Below are 18,343 nucleotides of genomic sequence, written 5' to 3' on the forward strand. Positions count from 1 at the left end.
ATAACTATAGGACAGGCTGAGAAGTGTTGTAAGCAAAGGCAACACACAATAAAAAGGGGTAATTCTGGTTGGAGGAAATAGTCATCTTGGAAAATCTAGAATGTGAACTGGGACTTGAAGATCAAATGACTGTGGCTGTCACTTACCAATTGTAGACTTTGGAACATTTGACTTCTCCATTTATAATTGAAGGCTAATTAAACATACTTCATAGGGCCCTAAGTATTCATGAGTTAACACATATTTGTTATTTGCCTGCTAGGTCCTAGACTGGTGCTAGCAGCCGTGTTCTCAAGAGAATGAAATATGATTTAATGTCAGGAAGGCAGAGATAGGATCACAGGTCATTCTCATTCAAACCGAGAAAAGAGAGGAGTCAAATTCTCAAAGTAACATAAAGATCAAACTTGTAACTCTGAAACATTATCATTTTTCAAATGAAGGCATGATTTTAAACTTTTGTTTATAAAGAATTTACTATAAATCCTTAAAAATACTTGAAATATTACTCAAATGATTTTAAATCTTTTGGTTTTAAAATGAACAAGTTCTAAATAAACATTCTAAGTTTTCTCTAGGATCTGATGAAATCATTCATTCATTAGGATGGGCTTCTTGTATAAAAACTCCATAAAACTTGGCAAATGTATTTGATATTTTGTAGAATTTAGCAGGATAATATTTTGCTCTTCTCTGGCATTACTTACTACTATTATTTGCATTTTTGTTTCCTAAGACTGTTAATAGTGAATTTTCAAATATGTCCTTTTTCTTTTTTCATCAGGGTCAAGGGAATCACCTATTGAATAACTCCCACAAGGAAACTGAGCAGCCATCTACCAAAGCAGTAATTATCAGTCACGAATGCACCAGAATGCAGAATGTTTACCATACTAAAAAAAAAAACCATGATTCGGGACCGGTGGACAAAGATTGTGTTCTTAATGCAACCCTTAAGCAACTAAGAAGCCTTGGAGTAAAAATTGATTCTCCTACTAAAGTGAAGAAAAATGTACATAAAGTGGATCATGCCAGGTAAGTTTAAAATTTGTTTTAAAAGATAAAGAAAAATTTAAATGTATTGCAGCTGTCTCATGAAAAAAGGTATAAGCTTGCCACTCAATTCAATTAGCTTATCCTTTTTTCAGGGTCTACTATATGATGACTATAAGAGATCGTTTCTACCCTTTATATTTTTCTAATAGAGGAGAAGGTTATATACCTAAGTAATTTGAGGGATATTGGGGGATATCACCTGGGTAAAGATGCCAACAAAATGCTCTGGGAGTCTTATAGAAAGAGAAATGAGCTTTTGCTCATTTTTGATGTCTGGAAAAGTTTTCCTTGAGGTGATGGGGTCTGTGCCAGCTACTGGATGTACAGTTAATGCAGTTGGGCCATCTAAAAGGCAAAAACATTCCTTTTTGTGGGACTCCCCTGGTGGCGCAGTGGTTAAGAATCCGCCTGCCAATGCAGGGGACACGGATTCGAGCCCTGGACGGAGAAGATCCCACATGCTGCAGAGCAACTAAGCCCGAACACCACAACTACTGAGCCTGTGCTCTAGAGCCCGCGAGCCACAACTACTGAGCCTGTGTGCTACAACTACTGAAGCCTGCACGCCTAGAGCCCATGCTCTGCAGCAAGAGAAGCCACTGCAATGAGAAGCCCACGCACCGTAATGAAGAGTAGCCCCCACTCATCGCAACTAGAGAGAAAGCCTACAGGCAGCAATGAAGATCCAACACAGCCAAAAATAAATAAATTTTTAAAAAATATTATCTCCTTTAAAAAAAATTCCTTTTTGTAGAAATGTGTTTTGAAGAATATAGTTATATGACCCTTACTTATTGCTCACCAGTTCCAACTGGCCATGTTCTTCTGTTTAGATTCCTCTTCATCAAAGATCACCTCAACACATACTTGTTTTTTGTTTTTTGTTTTTTTTTTTGTGGTATGCGGGCCTCTCACTGTTGTGGCCTCTCCCGTTGCGGGGCACAGGCTCCGGATGCGCAGGCTCAGCGGCCATGGCTCACGGGCCCAGCTGCTCCGCGGCATGTGGGATCTTCCCGGACCGGGGCACGAACCCGTATCCCCTGCATCGGCAGGCGGATTCTCAACCACCGCGCCACCAGGGAAGCCCCATACTTGTTTTTAAAGAGGATAAAATCTGGAAATTATGTTATTAAGGCTAGTGTGCTTTCTATTAATTGTTTTTGATGTCATTTTCTAGTTACAAAAGTAATACAATTTCATGATTTAAAAAAATATCAAATAATATGCAAGAATATCAGATAGAATGCAAAAGCCCCCACTTCCCAAACTCCTCAGTCTGACTCCTTCTAGGTTATTTCTTTTAACTGTTTCTTTGATATTCTTCTATAAATGCTCTAGGCATGTTCAATCATGTATCTGTGTGATAAGTGTTGCAATTTGGGTTTTTTGCTTAACGTTGTATCTTAGGTACTTTTCTTTATAGGTATATGCAGTTCTTTCTCATGCATTTAAACAGCTGCATAATATTCTATTGTGTCCATGTACTATAATATAGTGAACCTGAGTTCTCTATTAATGGACTTTTAGGCTGAATCTCTTATTTCTTATCTCAAACAATGCTAAGTGAACATCATTCTACACATACTTGTACAAGTGTCTTTGTAGGATAAATTCCTGGAAATAGGCAGAATCAAAGGATATGTGCATCTGAAGTTTTGATAGATGTTGCCGTTGCCCACCAAAATAGTTTTACTAGTTTATATGCCTACCTCCAGTGTAGGAATGAGTCTAGCACTTTTTTTTTTTTTTTTTTTTTTTTTTTTTTTTGTGGTACGTGGGCCTCTCACTGTTGTGGCCTCTCCCGTTGCGGAGCACAGGCTCCGGATGCGCAGGCTCAGCGGCCATGGCTCACGGGTCCAGCCGCTCCGCGGCATGTGGGATCTTCCCGGACCGGGGCACGAACCCATGTCCCCTGCATCGGCAGGCGGATTCTCAACCACTGCGCCACCAGGGAAGCCCGAGTCTAGCATTTTTGAAGGTTTTATTTCAATACTCTTGGGATAGAGGCTATATACATCTGTTAGAATGCGTAAATCACCCTGCTATCTGTGTGGAATCCTTACATTTTGGTATGGCTGCCTGTAGGGAATAGTTTTTAAGTAATGTATTTCTTCATAGTGGCCACCCTGTTTTAATGTCTTAAGTGTGAAACATTGAAATGAATAAATTTTCAGTATATAATGAACTTGATTCTGTTTTTAAATGCCTATAATGAAATGGAAAGTAAAGCCCTTTTGATGTATCAGTGTGGAGTAGTCAGATTCTTCTGCTCTTTATTTAAATGACAGTTTATATTATAAATTTATGCTATAAAAATAATACATGCTCAGGGTTGAAATTTTACAAAGTGAAGAAAATGTCATCTGAACTAATAACACCCAAAGAAAATTAGGAAACATAGTTGCTGTTTTACTATATATATAATTTGGTTTCTTTTTCTTTACTTACCATTACAAAATAGACATTTTCATTTAATATTTTGGGCTGTTCCCATTATTAAAATTCAGTTACCTATATGAGTTGAAAAATCCATAGATATACATTCATAGATAGGATTTTAGTTTCATGTAAGGTGATTTTCTCAAGGAAGTAAAAGCTGATGTGAAAAAAATTGTTTTCAGTTCAAAACAATATATTAAATTAATCATTTCCATAGAGGGGTAAACTGGCTAAAATTTTACAATAACATAGCTATATCTTGACATGAAAATGTTTTTTTAAAAAGCTTTATTTTATGTTATAAATTGTGTAAAATATTGTAGAGCTTTGAAAATAGAGTTTGATATTTGTTTTGTTTCCATTGTCAAAGTAATACAAGTTTATTTTGGAAACCTTGGAAAATTTAGAAAAGTAGACAAGGAAAACCCATATTCAGGGGAATTCCCTTGTGGTCCAGTGGTTAATACTATGTGCTTTCCCTGCTGAGGACCTGGGTTCGATCCCTGGTCAGGGAACTAAGATCCCATTTATCTTTCTGCTTGCCAGAATCCTTATCCTTCAAAGCTGAACTCAGATATCACCTTCTTTGTCAATGTTTCTGGGACCCCTCACCAGAAAATATTGATGTTTTGTACTCTCAGAGAACCTTGTTTCTAATAAATGATATAGCATGTTCTTGTGGTAGCCTTTCCAGAAAATTGTGAGTTTTATCTATCTGTGAATCCTCATTGCCTCTACCACACTTGGTGGGTCTTCATGGATTGATAAAGGAAGGAAATCCAAACTACTCGGGTCATCACTGAAGTTTACAATGAATGCCTTATTTTTATAAGTACTTCTGTAATACGTATTGTCAGTATTTATGGCCTTGTGTTGTTATCTTTTAACACATATTGGTATAATATAGCTGGTGTGCTAAAAGTTCATAAGGCAGTTGTTTAGAATGTAAGGCATATTTTTCCTATAGAAATAGTGTATAAATTGTAGTTTGGTATTCCAGAAAAGTAATCTTTATAATCCTTGTAATGCCTGTTGTTGTTCTAGTCCTATAAACCAGCTACCTTTGTCATTGTACCTATGTGAAAACTTATTTCACATTCCAGTTCTGGACTGCAGGAGCATATCTTCCAGACAAAAGAGTAGCTGAGACAGGGGAAGGAAGATTTCCTTTTTGCTTTCCTGTTCCGTAACACTGCAGATTAAGAAGGTCCAGAAGCAGGAAAACAATGAAGGAAGGTCCCAGACATACCTAGAAATTGTAGGGAAGATGGAGGACTGGCAGCAGCCTCTACAGGCATATTCCCAGTTGGAGTGACCTTTTGAATTCAGAACAGATCCTTAGCAGTCTCTCTAGTTATTTCCTTGCTCTCTACTTGAAAATGGTATGTTTTCTCTAGTTGAAAACCCTATGTAGGATAAGTAGGAGGTAACTAATCGGGATTCAAACAGGACAATAGTCAGGGTTGGTTTTCATCTTTAAGTAAGTTGGAATAATTCCCTTAATTGTTGGCATGTGACTCTCATATTTAAACATAAATGGACTCTCATCATCCTTTTGTGACTGCATATCTAATGAGATTCTAATATAGTATATCTGTGATCAAGCCTTTTCGAATTTGATCAGTAGAATGGCCTACTTTTGCTTTTCATCTTAATTACCCTAGTGTTTATATGCATTTGTTCTGAGTATTATTGATTTGTTTTGTTTTCAAAGTAATGGTGTTTCCTCCAGACCCCAAATCGAAACTAGCTAGCTGTGTCAGACAATGAAACTTGAAGAACCTTTTGAACTGATATTGATTGTTTTCATGGATTTCTATAGATCTTTTAACCATTCTATAAAAGATCTATTATTACTCAGCCATAAAAAAAGAATGAAATAATGCCATTTGTAGCAACATGGATGGACTTAGAGGTTATCATATTAAGTGAAGTAAGACAGAAAAACAAATATCGTATGATATCACCTATATGTGGAATCTTAAAAAAATGATAGAAATGAACTTACTTATAAAACAAAAATAGACTCACAGACATAGGAAATAAACTTATGGTTTCCAAAGGGAATGGGGGGAGGAGATAAATTAGGAGTTTAGGATTAATGTATACATATTACTGCATATAAAATAGATAAACAAGGACCTACTGTACAGCTCAGGGAACTATATTCAATATCTTATGATGGCCTATAATGGAAAAGACTCTGAAAAAGAAAATATATATAAATAACTGAATCACTTTGCTGTACACCTGAAACTAACAACATTGTAAATTAGCTATACTTCAATTTTTAAAAATGGTTTAAAAAAAAGATCTAATTCAAATTAGATCTACTTTTTCTTAATATTTGACATTTTGAATTAGAAGTTTTTATTTGCCTTTTCATATTATTTACATTAATATTATCTATAGATATATATTTTTAATATGTACAAGTCTGATTTAATATGCAAATTGCTTATAATTTTGAGGAAATAGGCAAATAAAGTAGAAAAATGACTTTATATTCAGAAGATATTAGCACTATGAATATATCATAAAAGAATAATATCTAGATAGATTGGTACTATCTCTTCCATCTTATTAAGACAGTCTCCAAAGCAGTAAATACCAAGAAGGTTGAGGAAGAATTCCAAGGTAGTTATAAAGAACAGCATTATTAAGCACATTCTTCCATTGTTTGGTAATGACATCACTGGTTTTAGGGGATATTGATGGTTGAAAATAGTTTCTTCAAAATTTCAGGTACTTGTGAGAATAAAAATACCTGATAGTTGTTTGGGTTTTGTGAGAGTAGGGATGCAGGCAGTGGCTGGCATGTATAAAACAGTTGAATTTCTTCGTTGGATGGTATGGAAAGTCATAGCATATTCTTTGACTAGAATATAATAATAATATAATATATTATATGTTATATATATAATATAATAGTACACAGAGGACTCTGATTTTTAGGGAATAGAAAAACTCTGATAGCAAAATACAAACTGCTGAATACAGTATAGTGAAACAGTGGTTATAGAGCCCTAGAGAGTAAGGCAGACCTGGGCTCAGCTTGCCAGTTACTAGCTGTTCAACTTAGGGAAATTAGTTAAAATCTCTATTCCTTAACTTTCTCAACTGTAAAATAAAGAAAATAATTCCTATTTTATTCTTTCAGTAAATATTTTTTGAATGCCTATCCTGTGCCAGGCACTGTTCCAGGCACCAAGGATACTGCAGTGGTGGGGGAAAGAGACAAAAAATCCCTTGCCCTCATAGATTTTCATGAGAGAGCTAGACAATAAATAAGAAATGTGAGTTAGATATATAGGTAGCCATAAGTTCCGAGGAGAAAGCAGAAAAGTAGGGGAAGGGAAATGTGAATTGTTGTAATGGAGAATAAAGTTGAAATACATGACAGGGACAACCTCCCAGAGAAGGGTTTCTGCAAGGATTAAATGAGGCACTGAATGTTTAGCAGAGTGCCTGGCACATAATAAGGCATCAATAAAAATTAGCAGCTAGTATTGTATATGTGATATACAGGAAAAGGCAAGTCAATTGATTACTGTTAATGAGATAAACCAACCAGAGTGAGTGAGGATTATATCTAACAAAAGAAAATTGGTGTATACACACACACACGCACACATGTCCATATCCAGAGACTGGTTGATATTTTTCATTCATTACAAATGGAATCTCTTCAACTATGAACAATGTAATATTCTGAGCTACTCACCAAATCTTGTAATGTTATATTATCAGATGTGTTTTCTGTTTGATTTTATTTTTGTTTTACTTTACCAATATTAAAAAGCTTTACATTTTGGGGTCTTATATTTGGTCTTAAAACCATAACTGATATAAATTTAGGAAAATTAATTTGTGTTCCACTTTCAGTCTTCGCATCATGGATTACCTTCTAGGTTATCATAGTTACCCCTTGAATGTATCTGGATCATCAAGACTTAGATGTCTGAGCTCTCAGATAAAAAGCACCATCAAGCTTAAAGCTGAAGACTTACTGTTACCTTCATAGGATGGAACATATTTACAATTACACTGTTTAGTACTCAATAAGATAAATGATGGCCTGCTCTGTTTGTCTTTCAGTGTGTTGGCATGCATCAGCCCTGAAGCAGTGATCTCTGGATTAAACTGCATGTCATTTGCTAATGTTGGCATGAGTGGCTTAAGCCCCAACGGTGTGGATTTGAGCATGGAGGCAAATGCTATAGCTCTGAAATATTTGAATGAAAATCAGCTGTCACAACTGTCTCTCACTAGGTCAAACCAAAATAACTGTGACTCATCTTTTAGTCTTGTACATATTAATACAGACAGAAACACAGTGGGCCTTAGTTTAATTTCACCAAACAACATGTCATTTGCAACCAAAAAATACATGAAGAGATACGGACTGATTCAAAGCAGTGACAATAGTGAAGATGAAGAGGAGCCTCCAAACAATACAGATACCAAGAGTGAACATTTAGTGAATCAAAACCTTACATGCATAGCTGAACAACTTGATTGTCAGAAAGAGCCTTCTAGGAATGCTTGTGAGATAACTACTTGTGGTAACTATGACTCCATGGGCACCCACACAGATATGCCAGTATTGAGAAATATTACAAATGAAGTTGTTCAGCCAAAAGCAACACCACAGTTGAATGAAAACCCAGCTTTCTTATTAAAGAACCTTAAATCAAGTCCTGCAGTGAACCTCCGAACTGGAAAAGCAGAGTTCACCGAATATCCTGAGAAAGAAAATATAAGGGATACTCCGATTTTTCCTGAAAGTTTGAAACCTTCTGATACTTTAAAGCAAATGAATAGTATGAATTCAGTAGGCACCTTCTTAGATGTGAAGCGTCTCAGACAGTTGCCAAAATTATTTTGAACTTTTAATTCCCCCGCCCTCCTGATATGAGGATGGGATGTCTCCTGAAGATACTTATGGAAGCCAGAGCCTTTTGATAGTTTTGGAATTCCTAGTCATTTTAGGGATCACTCTGTTTCTTGGTAGCAGCTGATGGCAAAGAGCTGAACAAGTGACCTGATTGTCTATGAGATGGCTGGCTATTAGGAGGGCTAAGTGCCCTTTGTTCAAAAAGTGGCATTCAGCATCACTGGATTTTTTTTTTTTTAAGCAAATCCTGAGATCAGTTATTTCAACAAATTTAGATAAGCAGATGCTATCCAACTATAAATCTGAATTGCTCTTTTATACTGTACATTTTGAAAAGTAAGTCTGTTTTCCTAGCATTTTGCATCTACCCAGTATCACCAAAAGAATATAAAGTTATCATGACCCTGAGTAAATTAGCTAAATCAACCCTTATTGAATTTAAGGGGAAAGTTTTATTTTTAAAAGTAACTTAAGATCTTTTATACAAGGAGTATAGATGTTGTCTTAAGATGCACATTTGTTAAATACTATGGAAGTAAAACTTTTGCACTCTTGTGGGTTGATGTGAATCTAACATTTTCAACATATAGCACTATCACATAATAAAATTATTGAGTGAGTATGAGTGTGTTTTATAAACTTTGTGAGTTTTTCAGATGTTTTAATGTTTTTTAATGGAACTTAATAAAAATGTCTAGATTGACTGCTTTCCTTTGTCCTCTGCTGTAGCATATCCTTCTTCACTTAAAAAAACTTTTTAGACTCCCCCAAAATTACAAAAATGATAACAGAGAGTTCAGGTGTACCCTTTATCCGGCAATCCCCAATGATAATATCTTATATAACCATAGTAAATGATCAAAACCAAGCAATTGACATTGGGTACAATATTAGTAACTAAACCACAGACTTCAGGTTTCACAAGTTGCTGCACTCATTTATTTACTTTTTGGTGTATAACTATGAAATTTTATCACTTATAGATTTGCATAACCACCACCACAATCAGCATACAGAGCTGTCCCATCATCACAGAGAAACTCCCTAGTTCTACTCTTTTAAAATACAGCCTCCCTCCAACACTAACTCCTGACAACCAATGATCTGTTCTCTATCACTGAAGTGTTGTCATTTTGAGAATGCTAATATAAATGGAATCATAGTATGTAATTTCTTGAAATTGGTTTTCACTCAGCATAATATCCTTGAGATCCATCCAACTTGTTGAGTGCATCAGTAGTTGCTTCCTTTCCTCACCTTCTTAAAAAATAAGTTTTAGGACTTCCCTGATGCTGCAGTGGTTAAGAATCCGCCTGCCAATGCAGGGGACACGGGTTCGATCCCTGGTCCGGGAAGATCCCACATGCCGCGGAGCAACTAAGCCCGAGCGCCACAACTGCTGAGCCTGCGCTCTTAAGAGCCCGTGAGCCACAACTACTGAAACCCCTGCACCTAGAGCCCGTGCTCCACAATAAAAAAAAGCCACCGCAGTGAGAAGCCTGCACACCACAATGATGAGTAGCCCCCACTTGCCACAGCTAGAGAAAGCCTGCTCACAGCAACGAAGACCCAACATAGCCAAAAGTAAATAAAATAAATAAATTTATTTTTTAAAAAATAAGTTTTAAATTGTTATTTCTGAATGTAAATGAAAAAGTCCTCATTCACTTGAGAGAGAAAGCTCTTCTGAAGTTAAATTAAGACGTCATTGCCTTATAGGAAAATTTGATATGTAAACTGGAAAGAAATGGACTTTGGGTCTCTAAATACCCAGCTGGGGCCTTCTAAGGTAATAATCTGATGAAACAATTTATACTTAGTCAGCCAAAGTATGGCAACATGATGCTCTCTGCTGTTCCCCACTGGAGCCAGGCACCAGTTAGTGTACACTTCCCTGTTACATTGCTCTCTCAGGTTAAAATCAGGATATAGAAATGTCACTGATGGTGATTCTCTGTGTTTACCTTTGTTCCCATAGGCAATGTCTGGGGCTTCGGTTATTTTAATATTTTTAAAATCCACTTCTAGATTTCCTTGGAGTAAATTTTTAAGTAATGGAATTGTCATCGCCACTTCAAGTGTGTTCTGTTTAACTTTAGCCCTCAGTGTTTCACCCAAGAAGTGAGTGTAAGTACAATTTATATTGCATATTATTTTAAAAACTGAGAGAATGCTGATTCACCGACAGCCTCATTAACTATGCCATTATCTCTGGGAATCCTGTAATTTTCACAGCAAACAAGTTCTCTATCTGAGCAATAAAAACTGAACCCAAGGGTTTTTAGGCTTTTTTTTTTTTAGCAATATAAACTGAACCCAAGGCTTTAATTCCATCACTGCTGTTAGCACATCTAATTCAAGGCCTCTGATAAGACACTTAAGCAGTTTTGGAGACTGAATTTAGACTGTAGATTAATTCAACAAAACATATCTCCTACTAACATCCAGAGAAGAGGGACCATCACTGAAGCCTCTCTAAGAAGAGAACTCACTCTGGAAGTTATTTGACAAATTAGTATCTACGATAGCTTTTCGGCATCTTTGGAAAAAGCATTAATATGGGAAAAGTTGGATGAAAAGACTTTGGAGATGATTGCCTCTCAAGTGACACTTGTCTGAATTTCTTTCTTTCATCCAGTCCCACAGAATACTGTTTATAGATATGTGGGCGCTACGTCAAATGGAATAAGGAAATGATGGAGCTTCTATTACCTGGGAAAGAAACCTATTAGTCTAGGTCCTGGCCAGTCGGCACCTCCACCCACTTCATCAAATGTCCCTTCACTCAACCTCTGAGCCCCTTGATGGTTAATTACTCTATGCTCACTTGTCCTCTGCCTTTCCCTTCCTGTGCTAAATAAGCTCCAGAGAAGTGGATGTAGACATGTTAGACATAAGTCTTGCCTTTGCCAGCTGTAAAGGCTCTAGGGAAAACAGATACACACTGGAAACAGTATGAGACAGTGTATGATGAAAAGCCAAAACGAGTGATTCAGACTATGAGGAGCCACAACAGTGTAATCACGATAGCGTCCATCTTTTAAGACTTAACTACATGCTCACAGGGCGCTGTGCAGGGCACTTCACATGCCTTAGTTCATTTAAGCCTCCTGCTGACCCCAGCTGGTGATTGTCATCCTCATAGTTGAGGGACTGACCCTAGGGAAGTAACTTACACAAATAAGTTGTTACCAGAGATTCAAGCTCAAGCTCCTCTTAAGCCACTGAGAAATGCAACTTATCTGAGGCCTGAGGAATTCAGGAAGAGCTTCAAACGAGACACAGATCTTGAGCTCAATGAATGATTTTGAATACTACAGTCAGTGCTATTTCAGGTATGTGCTGTCCTGCAAGCTGCCGACCTTATTTTCTGCCTAGAAGTCCCCCTGCCCTTTAGCCAAGACCAGAAACTACTGATTTTTTAGTCAACAGTCCTGAAGAAGGGAACCCCAGCTCTGTTAATATTAAAGAGTTCACGTCAATGATTTTACATCGTGGTAACCTCTACTGAGTACTGTAACGGCTCCAGGAAATTAGAGGAGCAAAAGAGTTTTCTGTGCCCTTGTTATCTAGACATTACTCTTTTTTTTTAAAGATTAATTAATTTATTTATTATTTATTGGCTGCGTTGGGTCTTCGTTGCTGTGAGCAGGCTTTCTCTAGTTGCGGTGAGCAGAGGCTACTCTTCGTTGTGGTGTGCGGGGCTCTCATTGCAGTGGCTTCTCTTGTGGAGTACAGGCTCTAGGCGCACAGGCTTCAGTAGTTGTGGCATGCGGGCTTCAGTAGTTGTGGCTCGCGGGCTCTAGAGCACAGGCTCAGTAGTTGTGGTGCACGGGCTTAGTTGCTCTGTGGCATGTGGGATCTTCCCGGACCAGGGCTCGAACCCGTGTTCCCTGCATTGGCAGGCGGATTTTTAACCACTGTGCCACCAGGGAAGCCCCTAGACATTACTCTTGAGGGCAGAACCTTTCCTCGCTCCTAGATTAACAGAGACCTTTATGCCTGCAAAATAAATTTAATGATAATGTCTTAGATTTGCAGACTGCTTCACACTCTTCAAAGTGCTTTCCCACACATTTCCTCATATAATCCTCACAACCAAAACCCAACTGAAGTATGTATGGCAGACATCATCAACCTCTTTCTACAGATGATGAGACAGACACAAATAAGGTATAAGTGGGCCAAGGTCACACATTTATAGTTAACAACCTAGTCCTTCATAGCATCCAGCCCAGCAGCAGCCATTCCCTCCATTCTTCCTCTCCCCACCGGCACCTTTTATACCCCTAGTCATTCAGCAGGTGTCTAATGTTGATTCTGCTGGGCTCTGGGCTGGGATGCTGAGCGTACCGTGATGAACAAGACAACTTGTCCTGTAGGATCTCGATCTAATGGGGGAGACACATGAAAACATTAGCAATACAGTGAGGTCAGGGCTTATAATAAAACTATATGACGTGAGGATATATTAAGAGGACGGTTATTTTGCAAATGCTCCAGGTTTTTCCAAAATCTTACAGGAGCGATATGGAAGAGAAGGGGAAGATGTGATATTTCTGATAGAGGGAACAGCTTGTTGGAAAGCATGGAGATCTGAATAGGTATAGCATTGGAGGAGGGGGTTGGGGGCAGGAAACCAAAGATAGGAAGGGAAAAAATACACAACTAGAAAGAACACTGAGTTAGGAGTCAGCAACATTTGGGTTCCTCTTGTCCCTCTGCTCAAAATTCCATAACACTGGGCAAGTCACCTCATATCACTAGGTTTATTTTCCCAATTTTTTAGGTGAAGGGGTTAGCCATGTATCTCTAACATTCTGTGATTGTATGAAATGTGAATGCAGAAATAGGCTGTGAGGAGTGATTTATAAGTCCAGAGGAGGGAAAGGCTTCTGCAAGAGATAGCATTGGAATTGGGCCTTGAAGCATTTTGAAGGATTTCCACAGTCATCGATGAGGAAAAGATTTCCTTACTTTTAATAATACCTAATTATTTAACACTTTAAAAAGAAAAAGAATTCCGTTTTTACCACCAAAATGTTGAGTAATGATATCTGTTCAAAGAGGTACCAACATCTCTTCCTCCAGCTCTGAATTAATACATTCCCTGACTTTGAGCTCAAACTCCAGTGTGGAAGAAAACATCAAACCCACAGAAAGGGGCTTAAGGGTTTGGAGGCCTGGGTGATGTTCCCTATCTCCTCTCTGCTCCCCAGACGGGAACTGTTTGGATCACAAAAAACATCCTCACAGGAAATCCTGCTTTCCCACCTCCTGGTAAGAGGCTGAACTTCAGGAAAAGGACGGATTTGGGGAGAGCCCTGTGTCCTGCCTCTTCACGGGAGGTCTGGGACCAGGAGGACAAGAGGAACTAATTAAAAACACAATGGAAAAGGCGATGTCAGGTATTCAGAGCTGCAGGGCCCTCAGAAATCACTTGGTCCTTATTGTACAAATGAGGACATCGGGACCCCAAGAAAAGGGACTTGCTCAAACTCACACAGCTCAGTAAGCACAGAACTCAGGCTGGAACTCAGGACTCCAGCCTCCCAGAGCATGCTGTCATATGCCATGGTATTTGAGTCAGTAAATCAGGTACCAAGCATCAAACCTAGCCTCGCCTCCCCCGCCCCCCATTTCCCTTTCTACCATAAAGGAATGAAAAGGCTCTGTGTGCACGCGGGCACGTACACACACTCTCCAATTGCTTCCTTTGCCTCCACACCCTCCATGGGCTCAAAGCCCTATTAACTCTTCAAAACGCAGCTTAGATGCTCTCCGGCTCCACGACTCCTCCCCACTCTGCAGGAAACCTTCCCAGAATCTTCTTGTGAGAGTGAGTTTTTTCCTCTCTTGACTTCTCATTACCCTCTCTCTGGTCCTCTTTTTGTCCTCTTGCAGATGATTACAGCCAGCTTGTATGTTGGTTGTGAGTACCCACGACTGGGAGCTTCTTGAGGGCAGGGACCATGTATGATCGCCTTGTCCAATGAAGAGTCACAGGGACAAGGTCTGCTGAATGTCCCCACTATGTCTGAGACCTTGTGCTAGACCCTTGGGAGCAAAACCAAGAAAGAGAAGGTTTCTGGTAGACCCTGCCACTGTAAAGATGCATCTATGCATGCAAGGACATATGTGCAGAATCCCACTCATCGAACACTTATCTTAGTCCTACTCAGTCTCCTTAGACCTCACCCAGCCCTGCGAGGTAACAGCAGCAAATGTGCAGTTTCTCATGCAGTCACAGAGGTACTCACGACCACAGAAAACTGGGACAAAAGCAGAGGGAAAGACCTGCAGCGAGAGACAAGATCCTGGTTCAGGGCTGTGATAGGAGCATATGATGCGGGAAAAGAAGACAAGATTATTCTTAGAGATCTTTCTGAAGATCAGAAACTGCCTGTTACAGAGTCAGTACAGTTTGCTTACTGCCTTGCGGATCATTCAGGTCACAGAGGAAAGCACAATTACATTTGTTTTCTCATCTAATCACCGTAACAACTCAGTGACTTAAGAACAATAGTTAACATTTACTGGCTACATCTGCTGTGTACTAAACCCTTTACATTGTTAGCTTACTTATTCCTCACAACAACAATATGAGGTAGATACTCTTATTACCCCCCATTTTAGGGAGTAGGAAATAGGAACAGGGGGGTTAAGTAATTTTCCCCAAAGTCACACAGCCAATGTGAAGAACCAGGTTTCAAACCCTGGCAATCTCGCTCCAGAGCCCTCGCTCTTCGCTCCAGCATTCTATGGGGACTATTCCTGAGAGGAAATGGACACTCGGTGATAAATAAAGTGCTGGGCCCGAGGGGCACACTGTGGAAGCCAGGTTTTGAATATAGGCCTGTCTGGCTTCTCTTCTCCTTTTTCTCCTCCTCCCTCAGAGCAGAGGGTTGAGGGAAGCATGTGTTTCCATTCCCTAAAGATCCTGTTCCTACCTTGATAAGGTGATAGCAGGTCATAGATGCTGGCTGCACCACAGCTGAGTCACTCCTGGTGAGTAACTTGCTCCAAACGCCCAGAATCACCCCCAAGGGGTGCGCTGTGACTCTCGCCTCCTTCCCCTCCCCCACCCCCAGCACAGAGAGTACCACCTAGCCAGGGAGAGTCCAGTGCCCCACCCCCATCAAGGCCTGCATTCCCTGGGCCACCCAGGAAGGGGCTGCGACTCACAGCTTGTGTAATCGAGGAACCATTTCTCTCTCCTGCAAGGGCCATACAGGACACACTTGCATGTTCTCTGGGGCTGTTTTCTAGAAGCCGGACGGCTCACCAGTTCTGTTTCCTCTAAGTTCATGGCCCACGTTCCTGCTGGCGGGTGTTGCTCTCCCTCAATTTCTTTCTCCAGTTCTGTCTCTGTTGCTCTTCTTTCTTCAAAATACATTTGTGGTGCTCCTGCTCTGTCTCTGTGATAGGCTGGGACCTGGACAAACCAGATACGGTCCCTGTCTCTGAGGCCCCCATTGGGGTACACAGAAACCCGTCGCGTGTGGTCTGCACCACAACGGAGGGAGGTTTAAGGGCCACAGGAGAAGGAGCTGGGGGCAGGAACTTCTGCTCTGCCGGAAGTCCCAGGCCAACCAGAGTCCCTGGCTCCCTGTGTCTTCCTCCAGGAGATTCACTTGGTGTTCACCCTTGTCCCCGCCTCCTCCTGCCACCCCTGTGCAGCAGGGCCCCAGCGCACAGTCCTGGGAAAACAAGACAGTGATGGGACTAACCCAGGAGAAGCAAGGTACCCGACTGTGTGTTGCCAAAGGCCCTAGATCAAGGACATTATTTCATTCGACTCCTCTCCGTTCTCCTAAAGGTGAGCCTTGGCTCCCTGAGGGCAGCCCAGCTGGACTCTGCGTCCTCTCCCATCCCCCGCAGCCAGCGCGGGGTCCAGAACTACTGCTCCAAAAGTGTCCGCTTAAAATGGAGAAACAAGCAGGGGCTGTGCCCACTGTGCAGATGAGGAAACTGAATTCCAGACCGGACAGGAGATTGCTCCCCCACCACGGCTTTTAGTAACAGAATGAGAAGGAGCCCAGGTTTCTTACCCTAGGGCAGGGCATGATGCTGTCTAAGAGAGGGGAGCATGTCTTATTTGTCTCCGTCACCCAGGCAACTCAGATGTTGTCTGGCACGAACTAGATACTTAGCAAATGTGGAATAAAATGAACGAATGGAGCTGGGTGGCATGCGATGTGGAGAGCCCTGGCCCCCCATTCTCGCTGCATCTACCACGGAGTCCCTGGGGATCACTTGAGCCACAGTCACACTGAGCTGCTTGCTGTCCCCATCTGTGCCCTTCACTTCCCACCACTGGGCCTTTGTACTTGCTATTACTCTTCCCTGTCATCTGCCCCTGTTCCTCACAGTGCAAGACAGATGACACCAGTTCTGTAAAGTCTGGTCTTATCCTTCCTGGCAGAATAAACATACACACCCGCGCGCACACACACACACACACACACACAGTCTCTCCTGGGTTCCCAGCGCACTTAGCACACTCCGCCCTAGTAGCATACTGATTAAGCTGCACTATAATTCTTTGCTTGTGTGTCTGTCTCCTCCATCTTAGGATCCCTAGGTCTAAATACAGAGCTGGTGCAAAGTAGAGGCTTATCATAAAAAATAAGAGCTTCTACGTATCAGATGGTGCTAGGCTCTGTGCTAAGTTCTTTCTATATGTCTCGTAATCTTTCCAACAATCCTGTGAATCATATGTTATTTTTACCCCCACTTTAGAGATGAGGAAACCGAGTCACAGAAATGTGATGTAACTTGCATAGGGACACCACCTACTGAGTAGCCAAGGAGGAACTCTAGCCTAGGTTCGCCTAACAATCAGTAACATATGCTTAACCACACCATTATGCTCTGTCCTGTGGGAGGGTTCCGGGCTGGATGCACAAGACCCAGGCCATGTGGACAAGAGGGCTCCTGCCGCAGTGTTTTCCTGGTGACTCAGAGCTGGTGACAGAGTCCAGTAGGCCCTTGTGGGTCTTTATTTATTTATTTATTTATTTATTTTTATTTTATTTTTTTTTGTGGTATGCAGGCCTCTCACTGTTGTGGCCTCTCCCGTTGCGGAGCACAGGCTCCGGACGCCAGGCTCAGCAGCCATGGCTCACGGGCCCAGCCGCTCCGCGGCATGTGGGATCTTCCCGGACCGGGGCACGAACCCGTGTCCCCTGCATCGGCAGGTGGATTCTCAACCACTGCGCCACCAGGGAAGCCCCCGTGTGTGTCTTTAAATGGTGACTTTATAAACTCTCCCCTTCCCTTTCCACCTTGCTTTCCATCACCCACCCCCTCACCCTGGGCCAGAACAGCTGACAGACCAGCTTATAACTCTCTATCAGGTCTGACTTGTTAGAAATATGACAAGGGAGCCAAGATGTCTGTTGGTACGGGTACCTGTGGGGGAACTGGAGTTCTCAGTGAGAGTCTGAGCAGAGACCAAAAAAAGAGGAAGGAGGCAAAGATGAGAAGTAGATTAAGATAGAGAGTGAGGACCAGAGGCAGCAAAAAGAGCAGACCCAGGGAGAGAAACAGAGACAGAGACAGAGAGCACAAGCTTGAGATAGAGGTGGCAGAGATGAGAGGCAGAGTGTAAGAAATAAGAGATAAAAGGGAGAGAGGGATCCTGTGGTCCTCTCACCCCATTACATTCCCTATTACAGATGGGGAAACTGAGGGCCAGAGGGAATGACACTACTTCCTGGCAGATGTCTCTGTCACTTTTCTAAACACCATTCGTGTAGCTCCTCTCGTGTCCCCAGATACGTACGAATGCCTCCTGTGCTGACTCTGAGCAGCACAAGTTGGACTGTAGTGGAAGGTTCGGGGGCATGCTCATCAGAAGAGCAAGAGGTGAGAGGAAATATCCACACAGGATTGACCAGGGAAGCCTCCCTGGACAAGATACGATTGAAACTGGGCCCCCAAAAAAGG

General features: G+C 41.1%; 1 protein-coding gene across 4 annotated transcripts in view; it reads left to right on the forward strand.

Annotated features, from left to right (window-relative positions):
- STIL (STIL centriolar assembly protein) overlaps positions 1–9,094 on the forward strand; it is a 61,196-nt gene extending 52,102 nt beyond the window's left edge. For 3 of the 4 annotated variants that reach the window (XM_059058259.2, XM_059058275.2, XM_067008278.1), the window contains 2 exons: positions 785–1,035; positions 7,594–9,094. In XM_059058259.2, coding sequence (XP_058914242.1) covers positions 785–1,035; positions 7,594–8,383 — 1,041 coding nt within the window. In that variant the 3' untranslated portion in view covers positions 8,384–9,094. The remainder of the gene's footprint in view (positions 1–784; positions 1,036–7,593) is intronic. The other variant, XM_067008280.1, reaches the window with a different exon arrangement.
- The last annotated feature ends 9,249 nt before the right edge of the window (positions 9,095–18,343 follow it).

Source organism: Kogia breviceps, chromosome 1, assembly GCF_026419965.1.
Source record: "Kogia breviceps isolate mKogBre1 chromosome 1, mKogBre1 haplotype 1, whole genome shotgun sequence".
In the NCBI taxonomy this organism is placed as follows: Eukaryota; Metazoa; Chordata; class Mammalia; order Artiodactyla; family Physeteridae; genus Kogia; species Kogia breviceps.